The 23,595-nt window shown below is 39.3% G+C and overlaps 1 protein-coding gene across 7 annotated transcripts in view; it reads right to left on the bottom strand.

Annotated features, from left to right (window-relative positions):
• Nucleotides 1-23,595, bottom strand: part of INPP4B (inositol polyphosphate-4-phosphatase type II B) — a 309,017-nt gene that overhangs the window by 42,561 nt on the left and 242,861 nt on the right. For 6 of the 7 annotated variants that reach the window (XM_030947363.1, XM_030947360.1, XM_030947362.1 and 3 more), the window contains 5 exons: nt 19,790-19,934; nt 9,206-9,378; nt 7,539-7,662; nt 6,520-6,637; nt 120-260 (listed from right to left, as the gene is read on the bottom strand). In XM_030947363.1, the coding sequence (XP_030803223.1) occupies nt 120-260; nt 6,520-6,637; nt 7,539-7,662; nt 9,206-9,378; nt 19,790-19,934 (701 nt within the window). The remainder of the gene's footprint in view (nt 1-119; nt 261-6,519; nt 6,638-7,538; nt 7,663-9,205; nt 9,379-19,789; nt 19,935-23,595) is intronic. The other variant, XM_030947361.1, reaches the window with a different exon arrangement.

The raw sequence follows: 23,595 nt of genomic DNA, 5'->3' as shown, positions 1-23,595 counted from the left end.
TGAGTCAATGTGAGATTGTCCAAGAGCAAATAACAAAGAAGATTTATTTCTAATCCTGAGAGATAGCCTGTACCAGCATGGAGTACTTGGACAGAAAATGAAACGTGACTTTTTCTTACCTCTCTGCCAGTGTTTGCTGTTCATTGATTCCAACATTAAAGAGCACTGGATACATGCGAAGCAGCTTTCCTTCTTTAATCTCCTGTGGTAGCAGCTCAAACATCTTTGCTGGAAGCTGGACCTCTATAATGTAATGCTCACTGGGAAAAATGAAAACAAGAATAAGGATGGGGTTCTTGATTGGTCTTCTTAAAATAATCTTCCTAAATTATAGAGAACGTGTGGACTTAAAAAATCCCTCCCTTTTTCCCTTAATTGAACCATAAAAAGGGATGATTCAGCTTGCTTGTTTTAAGAGCATAACCAAGCTATATGAAGAAAGGCAGGTATAACTGTATATAACTATAAACTAACTTCTTTACTGAAGTGAAAATAGGACTAAGGATGAAAGCAGCAAAAAAGTCCTCTGCTACCCAAATATCAATAAGAATACCTCAACTCTTAAAAATGCATCTTGCTGAGTTACAAAAACAACTTACTTCCAAAGTCACAACTTGATCTGGTATCCATTCTAAAAGTAATTTGAGCAAAAATGTTTCATAAAAACACAAAGTAAAACTCGCATTTTCTTCAATGGTTGGATTTTCTCCCTGGGGGTAGAACGCATCACCAACAACAAAATGGTCTCTGTGAAGATAATAACTGAATGCTCATCCACAAACGTGAATCCTGTTTTAGGAGAAGGGATATGATGTATAGCAGTTCTGGGCTTATATTTTTGTTCAGTCTGATGTCATGAAAAATGTACTGCTTTGGCTGCCAGGTCAAATTCTGATCACATGGAAGCCCCAAGTTGGATTCCACCTGCCTTTGAGAACTGGTGCCTGAACCCACAACAGAAACAGTGGGATAATGTTATCTTAGCTTTTCTTAGCTTTCTTTTCATTGTTAGAGCAACCAATCTAAATTAACAAAAAAAGAACAGACTAGAAGAAAACCCATTTGTTTCCAGGATCTGGTATTTTAGTCAGAGAGGGCTGACTGATAATGGAGGCTGAAATTTTCACTTTGAAATATGACACCAGCAATAAGGAGTGTTACAGCAACAGGACAGAAGGAAGATCTATCCTGCCTACAGAAGTCAGGCCAAGGAAGTCACTCAAGTTTTGTATGTAAATTTAAGATGGATAATCATGAAGTAAATAATCATGAAGTCCCTCCAACTCTCCAATCACATACTTGCTAAAGAATAAAAATGACCTCTGGAGAATTTGGGTAAGAAAAAGAAATAAAACCTTGAAGAAAAATGTCAGTTTCTGCAGTAGCTCTGACACCTTTAGCAAGCTTGAGGGATGACTGGCACCAGCTCAAATGTTTGGAAAAACAGATTCCACTTGGAAGAGCCAGTGATCATGTTTAAACTTTATTCTGCTGATATATCTGAGAAAAAAGTAAAATGGATGCAGTGCAGACCTGTGACTGCAATGTAATTGCATTCAGCAAGGGCAGCAACATCTGCCTCAGTACAGGCTAGAACTGGCATGCAATCTTTGAGCAAATGCCAGATGTTCCCCACTGAGAGGGAATATCAGTCCTGAATGGAGAATACATGTCTCAGGGAGGAGGGATGAAAACCGAAATAGTTCCGCTTCCCAGGTAGGTTTGTGTTTTGTTCAATTAATTCACATGTGAAAGAAACAGAGAGTTAGCAAAAAGGATACTAAAGAATGTGGTTCCCATGACCTCTGCATAGCAGTATTAATTCTTAGCCTGCCTGGGAGCCCTCCTGGCTGCTGTCAAGTACTACCAGAACATTCCTGTGATTGATGGAGTGCTTTGATGAGCTTGAGAAGAAAGTTTAGTCTAATTCAAAGAGCATGCGCTACAGAACCAAACTGCCACCAAATCACTGCATTGTTATATTTCACTACTCCCAAAATCACTACAAATCTCTGCATGTGAAAGAACATTGAGAAATAATGGTCTTTAGGTATGATAAATTAGTATGAGAACAATTTGAGACTTCTCCCCTTGCCTTTTTTATTTTTCAAAACACTTTTTGAAGTCTCAGAGATAATCCTTGGTAACTTTAAAAAGTCTGTTACCAATTGCACAATGAAAATAATGCGTTTCCAGTTGTGGAAAGAAAAGACCATAAAGCTGTGACAGAGCTGTCTAGAAAGTCCAGGAGTAGTACTGAAGTGGAGGCAAAAAAAGAAACAACTCAAAGTACTGGAAGACTGGAAGAAATCTGGAGGACTTGCTTGACTAAGTTTGCCAAAGATCTTACAGGTCTATGATTCTACTTAAAGAAAAAAATATATAACAGTAAATTTGATTGTCATATGCTTTCTCTCTTTCATGGCTAGATTCAGTGCAGAGCTATCAGGCAGGAGATGGATTAGCTGGGTACAACATTTTCCAATGAGATGGAAAAATCAGTACTAAATTTTTAACATTTAATGACCTTTCAGAAAAACAGAGTGGAGAAAGTAAGCATGTGTTTTAAGAGACTAACTAATATATCTTCATCTATTTAAGAACAAACGGTATAAACTTAGGTCTTAAATATTTAAATGTATAAGATTTGCCTAAACAGGACTGCTTAAAAATATCTCTCTATAACTTTCTTTGCATTATTCTCTAATATTTGTTATCATCACACATGAAGACAGACGAACACTTGTAATACTGGTAGAATGCTTCTAAAGGGTGCCCTCCACATGGCTGGGGGTCATGGATCATGCAGCTGCTTTGAGTTGGCTGAAATTGCACACCTTTAACTCATTGCAGTAAACTCTAAACAAGTAATTTACATGGATGTTGCTTTGTAAAACAAAAAAAAATGCACACATGGTCAGTCACAGCAACTCAGCTTGGAGGTTCTTTACCCAGCTCCTCTTTCAGATGAATGCAATGTTCTAGATCACTTCAGTGTGGCTTTAAGTACTAGTCCAGTCTTGGGCTTTGTTGATAACACAGTGTACGAGACTGTGATACCTCAAAGTTCATGTGCACAATCATAGAATGGTTTGGGTTGGAAGGGACCTTAAAGATCATCTAAACTCAACTCCTCTGCCATGGGCAGGAATACCTTTCACTAGACCATATTGCTCAGAGCCCCATCCAACCAGGTCATGAACACTTCCAGGGATGAGGCACCAACAACTTCATAGTGCAATCTGTTTCAGTCCCTCACCACCCTCAGAGCAAAGAATTTCCTCCTAACATCTAATCTGAATTCCCCCTCTTTTACTTTGAATCCATTCCCCCTTGTCCTGTCTCTCCATGTCCTTGTAAAAAGTCCCTCTCCAGCTCTCTTGTAACCCCATTTGGTACTGGAAAATGCTGTAAGGTCTCCCTGGAGTGTTGTCTTCTCCAAGCTGACCAGTCCCAAGTCTCTCAGCCTGTCTCCACGAGAAATGCTCCAGCCCTCTGATCATCTTTAAGCCCATCTTCATTAAGACTTCCAATTGGTCCACATCCTTTTATGTGGGGTCCCAGAGCTGCATGCAGTACTGCAGGTGGGGTCTCATGACAGTGGGATAGAGAGGGAAAGGCATCTCCCTTGACCTGCTAGTCATACTGTGATGCAGCTCAGGACACTGCTTTCTGAGCTGCATTCTAATAAATGAACCCACCTAGCTGATCTAGGAAAGCCAATAGACAACGCTTCTGGACGTCAGCAAAGCTTTTGATCCAGCCTGTCACAGCGTACGTCTGGACACAATGTCCAGCACACAGCTGGATAACCGTGCTATGGGATGGGTGAGCAGCTGGCTTACGGGTCAGGAACAAAGGGTTACAGGGAACGGGGTGACATAGGAATGGTGTCCAGCCACTAGTGGGGTTCTGCCGGCTCCCTCCTTGGCCCTGTGCTCTTCAACATCTTTGTTAATGACCTGGATGCAGGACTCAAAGGAATGCTAAGTAAGTTTGCTGATGATAGTAAACTGGGAGGAGTTGTCAACTCCCTTGAGGTCAGAGAAGCCCTCCAGAGACCTCAACAAATTAGAGAGATGGGCAATCATCAGCTGTAGACAGTTCAGCAGGTGAAGGGCCAGACTCTGCACCTGGGATGGGCCAGCCCTGGATGTAGGGACAGACTGGGGGACGAGAGGCTGGAGAGCAGCGCTGTGCAAAGGGCCCTGGGGGGCCTGGTCGATGCAAAGCCGAATGTGAGTCAGCAGTGCCCTGGCAGCCAGGAGGGCAACTGTGTCCTGGGGGGCATCAGGCACAGCATGGCCAGCTGGGCAAGGGAGGGGATTGTCCTGCTCTGCTCTGCACCGGGGCGGCCTCACCCTGAGTGCTGGGGGCACTTGGGGTGCCACAATATAAAAAAGACATGGAGCCATTAGAGAGGGCCCAAAGGAGGGCCACGAGCATGGTGAAGGGCCTTGAGGGGAAGCTGTGTGAGGAGTGGCTGAGGTCACTTGGTCTGCTCAGCCTGGAGAGGAGGAGACTGAGGGGAGACCTCACTGCGGTTACACCTTCATCAGGAGGGGAAGCGGCAGGGCAGGCACTGATCTCTTCTCTCAAGTGAGCAGTGGCAGGACTTGAGGAAACAGCCTGAAGCTGTGTCAGGGGAGGTTTAGGTTGGATGTCAGGAATAGGTTCTTCACCCAGAGAGAGGCTGAGCAGGTTGAACTGGCTCCCCTGGGAAGTGTCACAGCACCAAGCCTTACAGAGTCCAAGAAGCGTTTGAACTCTCAAGCACAGGGTGTGATTCTTGGGAAGCCCTGTGCAAGGCCAGGAGTTGGACTTGATGATGCATATGGGTCCCTTCTAACTCAAAATATTCTGTGATTCTGTAAAGAATGTTTAAAAAGTGCATATTTTGGCCTCTAATAAAAGAATGTGAGCTCCTGAACAGAATTTCACCTCTGGGTGGCTGGTGTCTACTACCCACACCAGAAGATCAGTGCACTGCTAGACAGTGCCACACACTTTGGACTGATTTTTTTGTGCACACAGAATATCAGATTTAAGCACTTTCCTAGAAAAAACAATTACAAGTGAATATGCTGACTCTTCAAGATAAGAATTTGTAGTTTGATTTTCTGTCTTGCATTTCTACAGTCTTTTACTCTCATTTATTGAGCCATACCATATAACAACCAAAATAAAAATGGAGGGTTTCTAAAAAAAATATTAGAAAATACCAAATTTTCACCTTTTCATCTTTTCTTTTTATGGTTGACTTCCAATGCTGTTTGATAGGATAAACCTTATAGATTTTATTTTTTTCTGATACCAATCCCATCCACTGAATATCTGCCAGTAAGTACAGTACAGCAATCACGGGCTGTAGCTCTTCTTCCCAAACACTGACTGCTCCATCAATCCAGAATGCCTGAGGCAGCTGAAAGCTCCAGTCCCCTTCAAATCCAGGACCTCTTGCTGTGACAGCTCCGGTACCACAGTAATGGCAGCAAGCCAGCAAATGTAATGCTGCATTTTTCAGGACTTTTGACTGCTGTGATTTACAAAGGATGTATTTCTTCTGTTTGATCCACACATCATAATTACTCTTAATTATTCCCAATGTATTGCCTATCATACACCAGCCTTCCTGTTATTTATTTCAATCCCTTCTGAGAAAGCCCATACGATGAGAGTGAATCATCTAGAATAATTAAGTAAATCAGTGCTGAAAGCCCCCTTCAGAGGAAACATCTATCTTCTAACAGTTGCTGCTTTTAGCTGAATTTAATTTACAGTCATCTTAAGAGCAATGATACTATTAAGGAAGTGATTTTTGCAAAATAAAAGTATTAGGAGCTTCAGACTAGAATAATAATAAAGATGAAAAATCCATTCCAATCTTGTTAACCCTCAAATAGCCAAAATTAATGGAGTATTGCAGTTTATGTCCTGATATTCAGCAGTACTTACATGAGATTCATAAACGATAAGTGATTTTGTGCAAGGATTTCTGAGACTGTGTATGTCCTGTGTGATTTTCAGCAGCTAAAAAAGGCTTCCATTTTTAAAAGTGACTACTAAGTTTTTAATACTAAGTGGCATCTGAGTTTTTTGGTTTCCATCTTAAAAACAATCAAGGCCTAACTCTTGGAATTGCAATTTCATTTCTCATGCTGAAATACAAATTCAGGACATTCAAAACCAAAGTTTCTCAGTTAGAGACCACATTTGTAAATAATGGCCTTGTCACCAGTCCAGGATTCAGTATCTGTGTGTGAATAATGCACCAGCAGCTCTGCACAACACAGACATTGTTCAGATTAATTTGTATTAGTAACTTTTAGCTTTTTATCAGGAGAGTAACCCAGAGCTTACTGGTTTTTAGAATCCCTACTACCTCACCTTCTAAAAAGTAAAACAATGCACTTTCAATAAAACAGAATTCAGCAACAATAAAACCATTAGATGGGTTTCATGGACTACAGATTAAAACTGCAGCTTAGTTTCCTGGGCTCCAAGAAACAAAGTTCTTACCGCCTTCCAGTTATAATAGGCAAAAAATCCTCTGACTTGGCTTCAATTACTTTAAACATTACTTTCTGCAAATCTGAAATGCCCACAGCCATGTCTTCTAGCATCCCCGCTTCTTCACCTGCATGAAAAGATTAAAGAGACTATTAACAGAGTTGGCAGATCGGTCACTGTATAGGTTAGAGTAAAGCAATATATTTTCCAGTCTGTGCATCTCAAAACCACAGTTCTAAATCCACATTACAGTAACCTACATAAAACCAGACTAATTTCTTGAACTGCTGACAATTCTGTGGCCTAAATGGTAACCATGAGTATTAAGCAATTCTGAAAATCAGCCTGCTCTATATAGGCATAAAATAACCTCAGAAAAGCCATTTCTGTCTATTCTGAAAGTTTTTAAAAGGCTTTCCTGCTGATGGAGGACAAAGGTTTTGAGAATAAAAACAAGCATCATGGAGAAGACAGCTATCTCCAAATGAACAACTGCATTAAAAAGCTGCACAAATGCTAAATTCCTCTACTTTAGTCAAAATCTCTGATTCAGGGAATGATTCAAATAGATCTAGTTCAAAGTCTGAAACATAAGGCAATTTCTCCCTCCAAATTTCCTTTTTAATACATATCAATTAATGGCATCTGCAACAAATTATGGAACTGTTTTCAGGCTATCAGCACTGGTGATCAGGGCTGAGGCTGATAAAAGCAGTAAGTGTTTCAATCTTCTGTTTGGATTAGTTTTGTAAACCTGGTATTTTGGGTCAGGTCTGCATGGAACAATTAGCAGGCCGTGCTCTCTGAGGAGCTCAGAATGAAACAGATTAATAATTTTTGCTGCAAAATTAACACCACAGTATCAATGACTTCAGCTGTGCTATTATGTGCAAGTCTACTGTCTTGTAAGGACAATATTTGATTCAACAAGCCAAATTATTGGAAACAGAGTAGAGGTTAAAATAAGAGCTTCCTGGGTAACTTCTGGGCAGGGTACATAAGGAACTTTGTCCAAGAGCAATACTTACTATATGTACTAAGGAGTCCTTCATACTGCACGAGCAATCCAACAGTATGAAGCTGTTGTAAAAATCCTTGATCATGTAAACCTGTGTGCAATTTGATTACAAAACCACAGACCAATCCAGCGAGCTGTAAAGATAATTAAAACACGTGCAACTAAGAGTACTGTTACAAGACAAATAGTTAAAATGAGGCTTGCAATCATTATACACAACAGAGGTAACACCTACATATTTGAGAAATCAGCACAGGCATTTCTGTTTAGTGACTATGATTTCATAATAATGTCTTTTGATGGGTTTTTTTGGGGTGTAGAAAGTAGTGAAATATTCTGTTAATTTATATTAGATAAGCCTAATTTGTTTTGTATCATTGTGTGTTATTTACACTGACATAAATAAGACCAGAACCTCACTTGTCAGGCTTCAAACATGTAAGACTGTGAATTATGATGCGAATTATGTGAATTAAACATGTGAATTATGATGGATTTAAAAGTGGTTCAACATCTAATCCAACTGAATCTCCTTGGCAGTTGCAACATACAACTTAAGAGAGAAATTAAGTGAAATATTTAGAAAAAAATCTATCTGAAAAAAACATTATATACAGGAGAAGACATGAAGAGCTTCAGTTATTTGCCAAGGAAAGACAGTTGTAAGGAAAGACATGCTAATAGTATTTAAACACTTAAAATACTGCTACAAACTGAAAACAAATGATCTCCTCTCTATTTCCAAGGTGACCAGGAGAAAAGATCTCCCTAGCTTGGATGCTGCCTAGCCAGTACCCTGTGAGGCCACATCTAGAGTGCTGTGTTCAGTTCTGGGCTCATTGGGACAAGAAAGACAAGGAGCTACTGGAGAGAGTCCAGAGAAGGAACACAAAGGTGATTTGGGTCTGGAGCATCTCTCTTATGAAGAGAGACTGCAGGAGCTGGGCCTGTTCAGTCTGGAGAAGACTGAAGGGGATCTCATTAATGCACATAAACACCTCAAAGGTGAGGGCTAGGAGGAAGTGTCAGATTCTTTTCAATGGTCCCTAGCAACAGGATGAGGAGCAAAGGCCATAAACTAAAACATAGGACATTCCACCTGAACATGAGGAACAACTTCTTTACACTGAGGGTGGCAGAGCACTGGAACAGGCTGACCAAGAAGAATTTGGAGTCCCCCTCTCTGAATACATTCCAACCCCACCTGGGTGTGTTCCTGTGTCACTTGCTCTAGGTGAGCCTGCCTTGGCAGGGGGGATTGGATGGGATGATCGCCAGAGGTCCCTTAACCCTACCTATAGTGTGATTCTGTGATTATGAATATCAGCAGGATATGTTCAAAGCTAGACTTGAGAACTATATAATCTAGGAAGTCTAAAAATAGATTTCTGGATATTTCTTTGTGCAAAGGCAGGTTTAGGCAACTTTTCCAGTCCACTGCAGACCTGCTTCTCTGACTCAGTGATAGAAGTACCATGGATTTCTGCTTACTATTTAGTTTCTTACCACATTGTAAATTATTTAGGTGAATATCATGGAAAATAAATGAAAAAGTTGTATCAAATTGTAAGGACAAAAACCAAAAAAACAACAAGAAAGAAAACCACAAACACTGGCATGAACAGTATGCTTACAATCACAGCAACAGAAGGAAGTAAGTGACACAAGACAACCTACTGCTTGGCTAAAGACGATGTCTCTTCTCAGGGTCAGCATCAAACACTGGGGCAAACCACAGGCAAGTTCCTGGAGCAGGACAAACGCCATGGACTGCTTGGCCCTGGTCACCACCTCTCCCATGCAGTCCTTCAGTGTAAGCACCAGCGGGTACAGCTGTTCATACCAGTCACCTAGAACAGAACAGGTCATCTGTTCCAAAGTGGAAAACTTCCAGTGAAAAACCCTTTTCCACTGGGAAGGATGGCAGCAGCAGCTGGGTAGCTCACCCTTCCCTTTAAAACAACCCTTGCAGCTCTCCCCAGACCATTGTGGGACCACAAATGCCACTGGAGAACATACTTATAAATAGGATTCCATCTTACCACTGGGAATGGGGTTAAATCCCTGGCCTGAATCCAAATGCACTCTGAAACAATGGCCTTTTCTAACAGTCCCAGCATCTCTGTAAAACTTGTATTTAAGTGTCACAAATGGAGTATACAGGGAAACACATAAAAGCACACAAAGATTAATACAGTGGCGATGGAGTCTCCTTTCAGGACCTAAAACTGGCTATGTAAGAAATGAAAGAGCATCAAAAATGCAAAACCAGAGAGAATAACCAGATTTTTAAGAAAAAGTGTGTGCTGGAGAGCAAAACACAATAACAAATTGGTATCTGGAAGGGTATCACCTACTTAATCTACAGGCTGGAAATATAATAAGCTTCAGATCATATTCCTTTTTTTTTAGCTTCTCTCTATGTTGTTCTCTTTAAATATTTAGAGATTTTGAACTCATTTTAGCTATTTCTATCAGAGAGATGTAGACTATTTTGAAACATGTTTTTCTCTGTAAAAATACATGCTAGGCATATTAAAAAAAACCTTGTGAAATGCTTGAAAAATGTGATTCCTTAATACATTACAAATGAAACAGCGATAACTAGGAATGGAGGAGAATTGGAACACCTTACACAAACTTGCCCAATAATCCCACCTACTCCTGAATTTTATAGGATTTAATAAAATCAGACCTGCCCTGTAGTTGCATACGGCTTTGCCTACCCCTAAGTTGAGCAAATAAGAAAAACAAACAAATAAATCCCCCTCCTTCAGAATCTACATCTCAGTTTGATCGTACAGCTTGAAATGAGGGAAATCAACACTCTAGAAGAATCTATATAAAAGTTGGGAATGCAACTGACAATGCAACAGTCTGTAATCGGCTCACATTTTCTGTAGATTAGTGTAATTAAGAATCAATGATAATTAAAATCTGTTGTAATGAGGTGCAAGACAGCATGTAGTTTCAGGTAACATTTTGAGTCAGGCCAGTAAAACCTCGCTAGTACTGAGGAGGTTCTTTAGGCAGGAATACAGTTGCCTGTTGCCAGTCAGTTTGGCTGAGCTCCAGAAAAACACATAAATTAATAAAACCGTAACCAAGATGACTGGAGAGAACTTTGAAAGCTGGGAGAAATTAGAGAAAGTAAGGAGCAGGAAAGGGGAACAAGGACAAAGCAGGCACAGAAAACAAGACGAGCTTTTTATTATCTTTGTGGTCAGACAACATGAGTTTTAACACAGGCATACATATTTAACCATGAGTAATACAGACTGAGGAAGCATTCCCTGGAAAAAAGCAGTTCTGAAGTGAGTGTCATCCTGAAAAAACAGATGATAAGCCACCCCCAGGTACAAGCTCCAGGTGATTTTATACATGTCATTGACTAACAGTGATGACACACTGTGTGCCAAAGTCTGGTGTACATGTTTTAGAGAGACTGCTGGAAAACTGGAGAGCTTGCAGTGCAGAGCTACCAAGATTTAATCTCCTTAAGCTGATGAAAAAGACTGAGCAGCAACTCGATTTCCCCTCTTCATGAGGAGAAAATAGCAAGAACTAACCGTGGTGTTTATTCCAGGGAATAAAAGCAAATGAACAAGCAGAGGCTGCTGCAAAACACAGACGAGTTTAGAAATAAGGCAGACAAAAAAGTGTAACACACTGGAAGTCAGTGTTGACAGATCAGGCAATCTAAACTCTCAAGTCAAACTACAATCCATTATTAATTTAAGCAATATACATATGCCAATAAAAGCAACAGCAGCAAAGTAAGCTGGAAATATGTAATGCTCAATGAACCAATAAGCAGGGCTGTATGTGGTAAGACTACAGTTTGTTGGCTGCTCCTTACTTGAGCAAATAATGAAAAAGATTATACTTGGCCATTTCAAAGTAGACTTAAAGGTACAGCAGATATCTGTTCCTTTTCCATGGGAAAGGAGAGCTGGATATACAGCCAAGGATGTGGCACATACTCTGATAGCCAGGGCAGAAAAAGCAGAATTTCAAGAACTAACTACACTTCTTGAACCTGCTGTTACAATTTCAGGTTACGTGGATAGGGCTGAAGAGCATTTCTGACAGCCTTTTTCATAAAAGAAGAGCATGTGTCCAAACAGGAGAAGGGGGAATGGATTCAAACTGAAAGAGTGTAGGATTACATTGGATATTAGGACAAAATTCTTCACAGTGAGGGTGATGAGGGGCTGGCACAGGTTGCCCAGAGCAGCTGTGGATGCCCCATCCCTGGCAGTGTTCAAGGCCAGGCTGACTGGGGCTTTGAGCAACCAGGTCTAGTGGAAGGTGCCCCTGCCCAACCGCTGCAGATGGGTTGGAATGAGATGCCCTTTAAGATCCCTTCCAACCCAGACCATTCTTTAAATTTATGAATAGAGGGGGTCACATACTGGCCACAAATCACAGAATACTTAGATCTGTTTTTACTGAGCTGCCAGTTAACCAGTCCACCCGCACTGTGGATTTCTGTTTCTTCAGGAACATAACTTTGTATTTCTCCTTGAATGTAGGATGAACTGCATCCTATTATTTCAGTGCTTCATCAGGATCCATTCTAATCCTGCTCCCACAGTGCTTAAAGCCTCTCCCAGGTTTAAGCACCTGCAAATTTTATATGCTTCATCCATATTTCATAAGGCAAGTCGGTAATAAAAATATTAAATAATACTGGACCCAGAACAAATCTAAGTGGATTCTTCTTCATGCAGCCTTCTAGGTTGCCAGTAAACAACTGATAACCACCTTCTATTATGATTTTCCAAATATGCACATACTTTGTGGTAGCTTCAAGATAATTTTCTCACAACATTTTTTGAGGGGAGACTACATGTTTGGAATACTAATACTAATATTATTAACTTACTAACATAAGCAGTTTTTGTCTGTAATAGTTGCATTTAAAAGGAATTCAAAGGATTTTAAATTCTCAAGGTCATTTTTTTGTTAAAGAACATTCATACTAAATTTATTAAAAATAAATCCTGCTGAGTACTTAATGTCCCAACGAATACTGAGCCCTGCTTACATATGTATTTGGTTTTTTGGTAAACAATAAAAATTCTAAGTTTGCAGAAAACCTTACCCTAGCAACTGAGAAGATATAAATTATTAGAGAATCTAGAGTTGCACATGTCACTAGTAAAGAGGACAACCTTTGTGGATTAAGTTTTCCAAAACAATCTTCTGCTCCTTGCTCACACTGAAACTTCTCAATCTCAGTTAATAAGGATGTCCAGTCCCCAGAAGGTGGAGCTAGATGGCAAATCTGACAGGGACTGCATTGTTTCTTGAAAAAAAAGAATGTTCATGAATGGACAAGTATATTCTCATGCTTATGCTTTATTTAAAATCAAAATAAGAGGTCTATCAGAGACTGAGATCTTGGAAAAGCCAACTCTAGGAAGAAAAAAAGGTGCCTAATTTTTGCTCTGTTAAATTTCACTGTGTCACTTGTAATGCAGGATGTCCTGCTGCAAATACTGCAGCAGGAATATGAATGAGGATCATTCATTAACAATGCACAATGGTCCAAAAATCCAGCAGTAACACCTACTTCTATGTAAGTACTGCAGCTTGTAAGTTGTTCCTTGAAACTGAGAAGGACTGTGAAACTGAAGTCTATGAAACAAACAAACAAAAATTATATTTCGAAGTGTACAAGTAAATTCACTAGGTTATGGAAAAAGAGACTGTCTTGTATGCAAGGCATAAATATATAATACTAATGCCATTCATAAATAGACATTATTTGTAAAGGGAGCTGACATGTCTGAAATAGAGTTCTCTTAGAGTGACTCTGTAGAATCACTTTGTATACATTTTAGAATATTATATATTTCAGAATACCTTTGTAGAATCACTTCAGGAAAGGAATAATACAAATTATTGCTTTTAACACATTCATGGACTCACATACTGAGTCTTCAGATCTCAACTTTCTTTTAAATTAAAATCGCAGTGGAAAATTGTTTGAAAAAGGGTGAAGAATTAACTGAATGAGTGACCATCTGAAAAAAAGAGATTAGGAGCAAGAACAGAAGCAACAAGGAGACTCCAGGATGACTGTCAGGTTGCTAAAATGACATGGGCAGCCTGTCAGTTTGGAACACTTAGCATCCAGCAGAACTGTCAGAGTCTCCTGATAAAGCAAAGAAACTCAGTACAAAAATAGAGCCAGTCAGCCACGGGAAACAAAAACAAGGCATAAAAACCAAACATGTTAAATTAAAGAATGAAAGGATGAAACTAAAAAGACACTACCACCGCTACGCAGTTAGAATGAGCTTAAAACAAAAGTGAATGTTCCACAAAGCACAATATTCCATGTCCATTGCCAAGAGAGTGGTGGCAGCTCAGTCTGTGACAGGATTTGCCCTTTGGTTACTGGAAAATGCCCTTCAGTCCCATGTTCCTGTAACCAACAGGCCTGTACAGGCAAATGACCTGCTTAGCACCCAGCTAGTCAGTTCTGTATGCTCATATCCAAGTTGCAATGTGTCAAACCACATGTTAAATTTGACAAAGTTTGGCAGAAAAGCAAGCTTCTGGTCTTTTCAAAGTCAGGCCCACTGAAATGCTTATTAAAATATGCTGGTAACCAAAAAGGATGCTTCAGCATAGTACTCCTATCTCCTTTAGCCCTAGCAACAGATTAAAAAAGCCAATTTTGTCACTGCTATTTGTACCACCTAAAATCCATAAATGGCTTTAAGTCACTTCAAAACTTAAATGGTATGAAGTTAAAAAACCAAACCTTAAATAAAAAGCAGAAGAATGCATAATGTTGTGCTCTTAAAGCAAAGGAGGGCACTACAGACATATACATGTACGATATATAAATATAAATGTGACATAACAGCAGATACCTATGAGGTAACCTTTCACTTAAATTAATCACTCACTACCTGATCATAAAAATATTCCATGACAGAATTGAAATAATAGAGGTAAAAGAACATAAATGAGTTGTCTTTATATCACAAAGTGAACATTGGACAAACTCTGTTTCAATGAAAAAGGCAGGCAAATCAAACCAACCAATCAACACAGAGCAGGAGTAAATCCCTAAAATCAGCATGAAATAATTAACGCAGAATTTGATTTTACTTACTTAGGAAAGGAACAGTCTTTTAAATAATGTTTCTTTAAAGGGAGGTGTAAAAAGACAAAAGATTTCACATATTCAACTTTGCACCATAAAAAGGTCAGTGCCTTATTTCTTTATTTTGCCATGCATCTCTTGGAGCTCAGTGGAACTCCAGCTGAGGGCTAAGCTCTTTGAAAAAGGAGGAGGCTTTGTACTCATAATGCTGCAGCAGTTCTTGCAGGAACAATAAAAACCTGAGTAAGTTTTCCTGGTATTCCTGCACTTTAAGGTAGCAGTTTACTTTGCACAGTTTGGGTGTCCAGAAATTTTGAATTCTTGGGATTTATTATTCCATTGCAATCATCCAAGATTTTCTAGACTGTCACATGGATTAATAGTTAAACCCAAAACCATCCAATAATACATACATGAGTATCTCAGCATGCTTAGTCACAGAGAAAACAGAAAGAGAAGACAAAGGTAATAAAAGACAAAGCTAAGAAAATCTAATACACTTCAAACGTAGGAAGGTTCTGTGAATGCTGTGCAACTAAATATTCTTGTGTCTTGTTTTAGTTTGTTGATTCAGTTAAATAGTCTTTCCCTTACGTATTTTTCAGCTTCTGTTTTTAGCCAAAGTACTTAGAGAAAGTATTGCTGAAGGGAATTGTCTTGTATTGCTGGGCTACATTCAACCCAGATAAGGATCCTGTCAAAAAGAAAAGGATGACACAGAAGTGAGAGGGGAAAAGGGGAAAAAAAGGCATAAGTAAAACTCATGTAAAGACAAGCTTAAAAGAAAAGGAAGGAAAAATGTGAGGAAGAGGAAGGGAAGAGAAAGCTTTTCACATGTGACTGCTCTAAATAAATTATGACTGCTACTCAAGGCCACAGACCACAGAAAAATTTTTCATCTTCATGACTAAACAATATTTTATAATAAAAGCTTTTCTGAAGATGCAAAGAAAACTAGAACACGGCTTTATTTCCCACTAGAACATGGCTTTATTTCTCACTTCTACCAGCACTGCTTTAGAAGGGATGCAATGAAAGGATGCAGTGCCCACCCCCAGGGCAATGAAAGTCAGAAATTTTGAATCTAAACTTATATAGTCCCCAACAGGTATGAGATAATACAAGAAAAATTAACCCACATATGTCTGTAGCAATGTGAGTATGAACAAAGGTTTCCTCTAATTCCGTTGGAATTGTGGCAATGTTCCCAGGTGCTCTTTGCAAACCTATGCTGAAGGTTACCAAAGGCCAGCTCACAGAGCTTATGGTTCCATAATTCACTTAAAGGCAAAATCCAGGTGCAATCACACTGGCAACTCAAATTGTTTGTGATAATAGATGGATCCTGTATATATCAAATTAGGAGTTCTCACCCAGAGCCAGCAAAGGAATAGCTGGGTGGGAGCTCTGATGGGATGGTACAAGAAGCAGATAGAAACAACAGCCACCTTCTGCAGCCAAACACGGGCATCTGTCAGGGGCTGTGGAAGCACAAGAGCAAACTGCTGTGTTTCACTGGCACCTCTAATGCTGCAGGACAGGCTTTCACATTCCAACTCTCGTGGAAAATAAAAAGGCAAAAGTAAAAAGAATTTAATGTTGTCACATATTTCTCCAAGGCAAACCAGACTAGAGTCAGAAGAACAACAAAAAAACCCCCTTTCCTTAAAAATCCTTCCACTCTTCCTGATTTATCCTGCAGAGGATTCATAATCCTGCAACTGATGAAACCATAGCATGTTACCTTGGTAACTGTAACTCAAATTCAGTCTTTAGAATACACTCAAAGGTCAGACTGCACGAAAAGTTAAGGCTAAGGAAGGTATAATTCACATTGAAAGGCAGAGTACAGGAAAAAAAAAACTGCTCCAATATTTCCAATTACAAAGATTCCAAACAACAAATATAAACATGTTTGAAAAATAAAAGAGTAAGATCACACAATGCCATAGTCACTGAGACTGTAAATATAAACCTACTTTAGGAAACTCTGAATATATGTTACAACAACATCTAAATTTATATGAAGATGCTATTGCATCAAAATATTGTCATAATATTTTCTATAATCTAAAATGAACAGATGTGCATTCTTTGAAAGGTTTTTCATTGCTATATGCTACAAAAAACCAGTCAGGTTCACTAAATAAGCAAAAATTTCATCCCATACTTCAAGGCATATTTGTTATTATTTTGTTCAAAACTCTGCATTCTTTTTTCTTACAAAAGCAGCCCAATTTCTCTGAGGATTAGCTAAAGCAGTTTCAGACTCAAAGATCAATCTGTGCCCATATATTTGCAGTATTAATGAAATACATTATGCTCAAATATGCTCAAATTATGTATAATATATAAGCAAGATGTGGCAAGCTTTTCATTTATGTCATGTTTGTGAATTTTAAGTAGTGCAAAAGTCTGTTATTTTAGAAATGTATCTATGGGCGTACACAGTGTGATTTTGTATCTAGGAAAATGCTGTGAACGACAATCAGGCTTCAAGTTTAATATGAAGCAGAATTAAAGCCAAATTTGTAACTGTAAACTTGGAATCTCAACCTGTGTGGTTGCTTCACAGCGCACCCTTAGGGTTTCATGTTAAATTTCAGAGAGGGAGATGCAGAGAAAAACAAACATCTAAACCCACACTCTCATAGAGAAGTCAAGCATGAAAAATTTTGGCCCCAAAGTTTGGAAAATCATTAGGGAACCAACTCTGGCACACACCTGGACAGCTCTTCGGAAAGCTCCATCTTTCAAGTTAGTCCAATAAAAGAAAGCAATTTTAAAACATCTTCATCTCTATATGACCTTGAAAGTCCTATAAACTGTCCAAGGCATTCCTAAAAGGATGTCCTACTCAAAAAGAACATGAAAACACAGCAGTTTGCCGCACAAATCTCTGCAGTTCTCATGTGAGGGAGGGTTACAGAACTTTCAGGACAGCTCAACAAAAGCACTGCTCTCACTGAAGGACACCTGTACTTATTCAAGAGAAATAGGGATGGCTCTGAAATGAAGAATAAAGGAAGAATTTATTCCAGGATCATAGCAGCTGGATATTTTTTGTGTCCTTGACCCACCAGCTCCAGAAGACAACTTCTCAGCTGGATGAAACTCATCTAAAATTTTCTAACTATCACTATTATCATTACTGCTAAGCAAGAGCTCCCTTTCATTCTACTTGATGGCTGCTTATTACAGTACTTTAAATGATGCAACTTTCCTTTTTCCTTTTTTTTTTATTTTGCTTGTGACCTAAAAGCTGTAGCCAATATTTCATTTGCCTGTGCTGGTTAAATCCATAACAAGGCGTATAGCAGAGGAGATACCAGGGGGCTGAAGAGAGCGAAAGTGTAAATGTTCATGCTGGCATGAACTAGGCACATCAGAAAGCATTCCAAAATAATTATCCTAATTCGTACCTTTTTTTTTCCAGATAGAGGAAGGAGGTCTGGAAATGAGAGCTTTTGTTGCCCAACTATGGAATACAGACAAAGCCCACAACATGTATGTCAATGCATACAGACACAAAGGCACTGCAGTCACTTGGGGGAAAGCTTGGGACAAAGTGTACTACTACCACTTCACCTGCAAAACATTTCTACAAGACATACTGTGTCTACTGGACATTTCTGCAAGACATACTGGACTTCCAACAAGGAAAGCTTGTTAGCCCCATGGGGAAGAGAAGGGAGTTAGGAACAAGAACAATATTCGGTTTTTCTCTTTTAATCACAATGAATATGCTTGGGTTCACCATCTAAGGATTCTTCCAAGTTCAAAACTACACCTACCTAGCTGTTAAGTATTTGTACCTTCTCTGAGGAAGGCAGGAAAGGTGTAGAAAGCTGTGTTGATATTTTTCACCTGCAAGCCTTCACTGGAGAGCAGAGATTATATCACCTTCCTCTCTAACATTACATGCCTAGTAGACAGAAAATAGAGAATCAAACAGATAAGGAATAAGTTGCTCTCTGAACTAATCGTACAAAATCAAGTCCAACACATCTTGCACTGAAAACAAGGATGCCAGGACTTCAGCATAAACCTCTCACACTGGTAAAATGCAGACGTTACAGTTGCATTAAAAATCAATACTACAACCAGAACTCACCGATCTCACCAGTACTACACAAATGACATAAAACTTAAAAAGTAATTTTAATTCTTGTTATGTAAGAAAGAAATTACAAGTGAGTACTGATAACTTTAAAACTCTTTATATAAAATGACATAATTAAATTCTGTGGAGAACATGTAAGGGAAGATACAGGATAAAATGCACAATGAAAAAAAAGAAAGTTGAAACTATACAAAACTCCATAAAATAAAGTAGTTGTGTTGGTTTGTTGTTTTCTATGGGGAGTTGTTTTATTTAGCTGAAGAGTGGCACAAAGGTTGGCTCGGATGTCCTTGCATTAGGACTACCACCACTACCACTAAGGATCTGTTTCATTTATTGCAACATGCTTTCAGACTGGAAAGTCTCATTAGACTTATTAAGCAGATATAATCCACGCATCAAGAATGCAAACATGAATCATAAGAGAAGATCAGAGGAAGGTCAGAAGATGAGAGAGATCAGAAGGTGACAAGGACCCACCATGGACAAAATTTTCTTTACATCATCCCACTGAATTATTCCACTTGACCTTTTGACACAGGCTGACAGGTATATCCAGGTAAACATGAATTTTATCAAATCAGAAAATAAAAATCAGTATATCACCTCAGAAAAGTGGAAGCATTTGCAGGAGAATGACACTGATACAGAATGTTCACCTTCCTTACAAGTTTTCTATAGGGTAAGACACAGTCCAATTCTTTTTTTCCTCAAAATACTACACGCAAGTAAAATCTAAAGTAAATTAAATTACATCAGCCTACAAAAAGAAAACACTATGGTTTCAAAAGGTTTACACTCTAGCACAAACAATTGAGCATGGCAAGCAGTCTGAGCACACATTAAAGCTGTACTTTGATAAATAACCTCCCACAAATGTGTAAACCTTGCTATTAGCACTCTCATCAAGGATACTATGGAGTCTTGTCTAGATGACTTTTCTGTAGCTATGCAAATTTTTATTTACTCTTGTCAACGATTAAAAAATAAAAAATTGGGGGGGGTTGCTTACCACCTGTGTGCAACACCTTGCAATCTTCTGCTGAAGGCTCATTTTCACCCTCTTTAATGTTGGTCATGTTGTCTTTTTCAAGCAGTCTGTCCACCATGGCAATAAGGCAGTTCAAACTCTTTGCCACGTTGGCCCACACCCTGTCCTGAAAAGACCAGAATTATCACTGCATGTTACTGAAGGAAAAAAAAAGGGACAATAGTAAGTTATCAATGAAGTCAGCATATGACTGTTCCTCTCATCCTTCAGCCTATTACCAGCCTGAGCCTTTTTCATGGAGGTTTTCTTGCAGTATAAATGAACCCAAACTTTTATGGTTTTAGACACTGGAGAACAAGTGCTTCAAACTCGACATAATGCAGACAAAGTTTCAGGTCTAATAGCAAGGAACTGAGCAGCTTGTCTATTTAAATGATATCTTAAGAGTATAGACACACTCAAAGCTTGACAAATGAAACCTTGTGTGGGCCAGTTTTGTCACAGTATTTAATAACCTCTTTTTGATAATTTAACATGTGTTTTATCACATCAGTTACTCTGCGGAATGTTAATGTTAATTCAAGGACCAGAATGAGAAACTTGCTGTCATGGCATATTTATTAGCTAACACCACTTCAGTTTTGTTCCTCACCTCTCACATAAACTGCAACCATCACACTTAACTGAGTTTATAATAGGAGAATTAGGGAAGTAATAGAGTGGTAGAAAAAATTCTGTACAAGCAGAGAAGAAAAGAAGTAATGTGGAGGATAAGAAAGAGTTGTTATGGATCAGAGGTATAGGGAGGGTCCTTGAGGTGCTGGATGCTGCAGAAATCAAAGCTTTTGCACCTACTTTTGCAGCACTGAATAAGAAGGAAAAAACCAAGCCATACAATTAATGAGGCTATACACAAGACACGCAATCAGACTAAAACCAAACCCTAACAAACCCACAGAAACCACCCTCCCCTCTCCAAGTACATGTTTCAACGCTGAGTCATTCTGAAAATATTGCAGAGTAACCAGAGTTTGCTTGAGGGTTAAAAATGGGAATTTAACATCACTGCTTCCTGTTGTATTTTGCAGTGCCAGAAGCATTATGTATTTGTCAGGCACAAAAATGAAGTTGCAAAAATAACAAGAGAGAAGGTTAAAGAAAACAGAGAACTCAGAGAAACAGCATAGTTCCATATAAATGGCAGCCCTTGGATTTTGAGTGGAGGCAAATCTAGAGCTACTACTAAGGCAAACATTTAAATCTAATGTTGCTTTTCAACTATATGCCACACTTCAGCCTGACTAGAGGGATCTTATCTTTCCCTGCTCCTCCTCCTGAGGACACAACCTGTGACAAGTAGCATCCTGACCTACAACACATCACATGGGCCCACAAACAGAAGCATGGACTTTCCCAGCCTGTACAACTGAGTTCCTCTCCTCCAGCTCCCCAAACCTGATTCCTGGAGCATTCCTGCGGGCAGCCTAAAGGACAAGTGAGCATCCAGTTCATAGGTGAACATGGAAACAATAGCTTCATTTTCTCCCTAGATAAACCTGCTTTAACCATACTATGGAAAATACACTGTTGATTTACAAGAGGCAAAAAGTTGGTCACACCCAAGTAGAACTGCATTTATTCCACAACTGTTTAAAGTGCTGCATGTACAATGCAGCATGTGGAAACATCTGCATCTGTACATGAAACAAAACATTAGACACATGAGTATTTGATATTCACATACAATTAGATACAATTAAAAGTCAAAAGACTGAGGGCAGGTATAGATTCCTTCAAAAGTTTCCTTCTATATGCACTTCAAGCAATCCTGAAAAAACATTTAGAATATGTGTGTAACTACTGACTTTTACCACCCACAAGCATAATTCTGGGGAGAAGGATTCTATGAAGAATCCTCCAGCGAGTATAAGGGAGTTTCAGAGCTTTCAGTCACTGAAGTTGCTGAGGAATATGCAACTGAGGTTGCTCAGAGAAGCTGGAGCAATCTAATTTCCCTTTTCTTTTGTCTGCTGGGGGAACTTAATCCCCGCACAAAAAAAGCATTAAGCTCTTAATGAGCATCTGGAGTTATTGCACAAGCAACACAAATATGAGCCCTTGTTTCACATTGGAAAGAGCACTTTTTCCAAACCAACTATTAACCCAGCATTGAGATGATTTCTATACAATATTCCTAAAAACATTCCCCCTGAGGGTTTAGAAGTGAAATTCATAAACATCTGTTGACAGAAAGCTCATTATTATCATGTATCTGGCTTTTTTATATACAAGCAACTGAGAAGGAGCAAGGGCCTGTTTCACAGCTCTTTTTCTCCACATAGGAGGTTCCTGGGATTGTGGGCAGATAGAAAATGCAGAGATATCTATTTATCATTCATTGAGATGTTATTCTGTCTGCACCAAAGGCAGTCACACTTATCTAAGAAGGCTGTTGAAATTCTGCAGTTTGACAGGAACAATTTTCAAGTAAAACTGCAGTTTCCGACCACTGAAAATCAAGTGGCTTCTATGATTCTCCATGAGAAAAAATTAATCCACTTCTTATTGCCATCCTTTACTATTTCCAGAATATTTTCCTGTAGCCTAGCACTGACCTTTCATCTTCTTAAGCAGTCTATTTTCAATTTGCCCAAGAACAATCTCACAAGTGTTCACTTTATAGCCTGTGCCAGGTTAAAGGAGAAAATACAGTCTAGCAGCCTCTTAAGTAAGCATTCTTATAAACCTTCTGTGTCAAGTGATGGATCAGGAGAAATTTTTCTTGATACACTGCAATACTAACACCCTCATTTTCTAAACAGGATACTTTCCCCCTGATCACAAGTTTCCCACTAGCTGCTGGAGCAATGTGGATGGTAAGCTTGTGGTATGAAAGAAAGAGAGAAACGAGATCTCTTTCTCCCTGTCATTACTGCTTCGTTGAGTCAAGGCAATGACAGGGAAGGTGGAAATCTGTAATAGGACTTGACCCCACTGAGACAAGGCAGTGCCACATTTACATTTTATACTTCTCCCAAACTTCAGAAGTCATCTGGAATGTTATGGAGCCCTGGCTCATGCAGCTAGGTGTCGCTAGTTAAAAATGACCATAGTCACACTTCTACTGTCACCTGTGCCATGGCACTGGCAAGCAGATGTGCACACTGAAAGGTCTCCTTGGAAAGGCAGGCCTTGGCATCAGTGAAAGCTGGGCACTTCTCCTAGGACAACTAAAAATGAACCTGTAAAATAATTCTCTTTCATTCATTCAACTGAAAAAATTGTAATGAATTTCCATCTGATCAGAAAGTATCATTAAAAAGTAGGACACCTTCCTCATTTCAGAGAGCAGGAATGGACACTCTTTTCTGTCACTGCACCTAACTGGATGTCTTCCTTCTAAACACTGCCAGCCAGTGGAGTCCCAGAGGCTGTCTCTGTTTTTAAAGGATTCTCAGCCTTTCTGAATTCACCACAGAGCTCAGTCATTTCTTGTCCCTCCATACACACCACTTCTGTTGTGTGCTTTACTTGTGCCATGTATGACACAGCATCTGCACTTCCAAGCACTCTGAAGATGCTGTCTCTCCTTCATTTGAGTGGGTATTCAGATATTTCCTTAAGGTCTTTTTGAGCTCTTTTCAGAGATAAAGGAAATATCTTAAGTAATGTGCATGATTAACATCCCCCTGGGCTGTGGCACATGGAATGGGTCACACACACATTAGTTCTTCAGCCCCATGTCTGATCACCACATCAGCATTTGTACAGAGCTTATTGGAAATGCCATTTTCTCTGCTCTTTGTAGCTCCAGCCCCATTAACCAG

The sequence above is a fragment of the Camarhynchus parvulus genome, chromosome 4 (assembly GCF_901933205.1).
Source record: "Camarhynchus parvulus chromosome 4, STF_HiC, whole genome shotgun sequence".
NCBI lineage: Eukaryota > Metazoa > Chordata > Aves > Passeriformes > Thraupidae > Camarhynchus > Camarhynchus parvulus.
The sequence above is the reverse complement of the archived record's forward strand: the minus strand, read 5'-3'. Positions and strand labels throughout refer to the sequence as shown.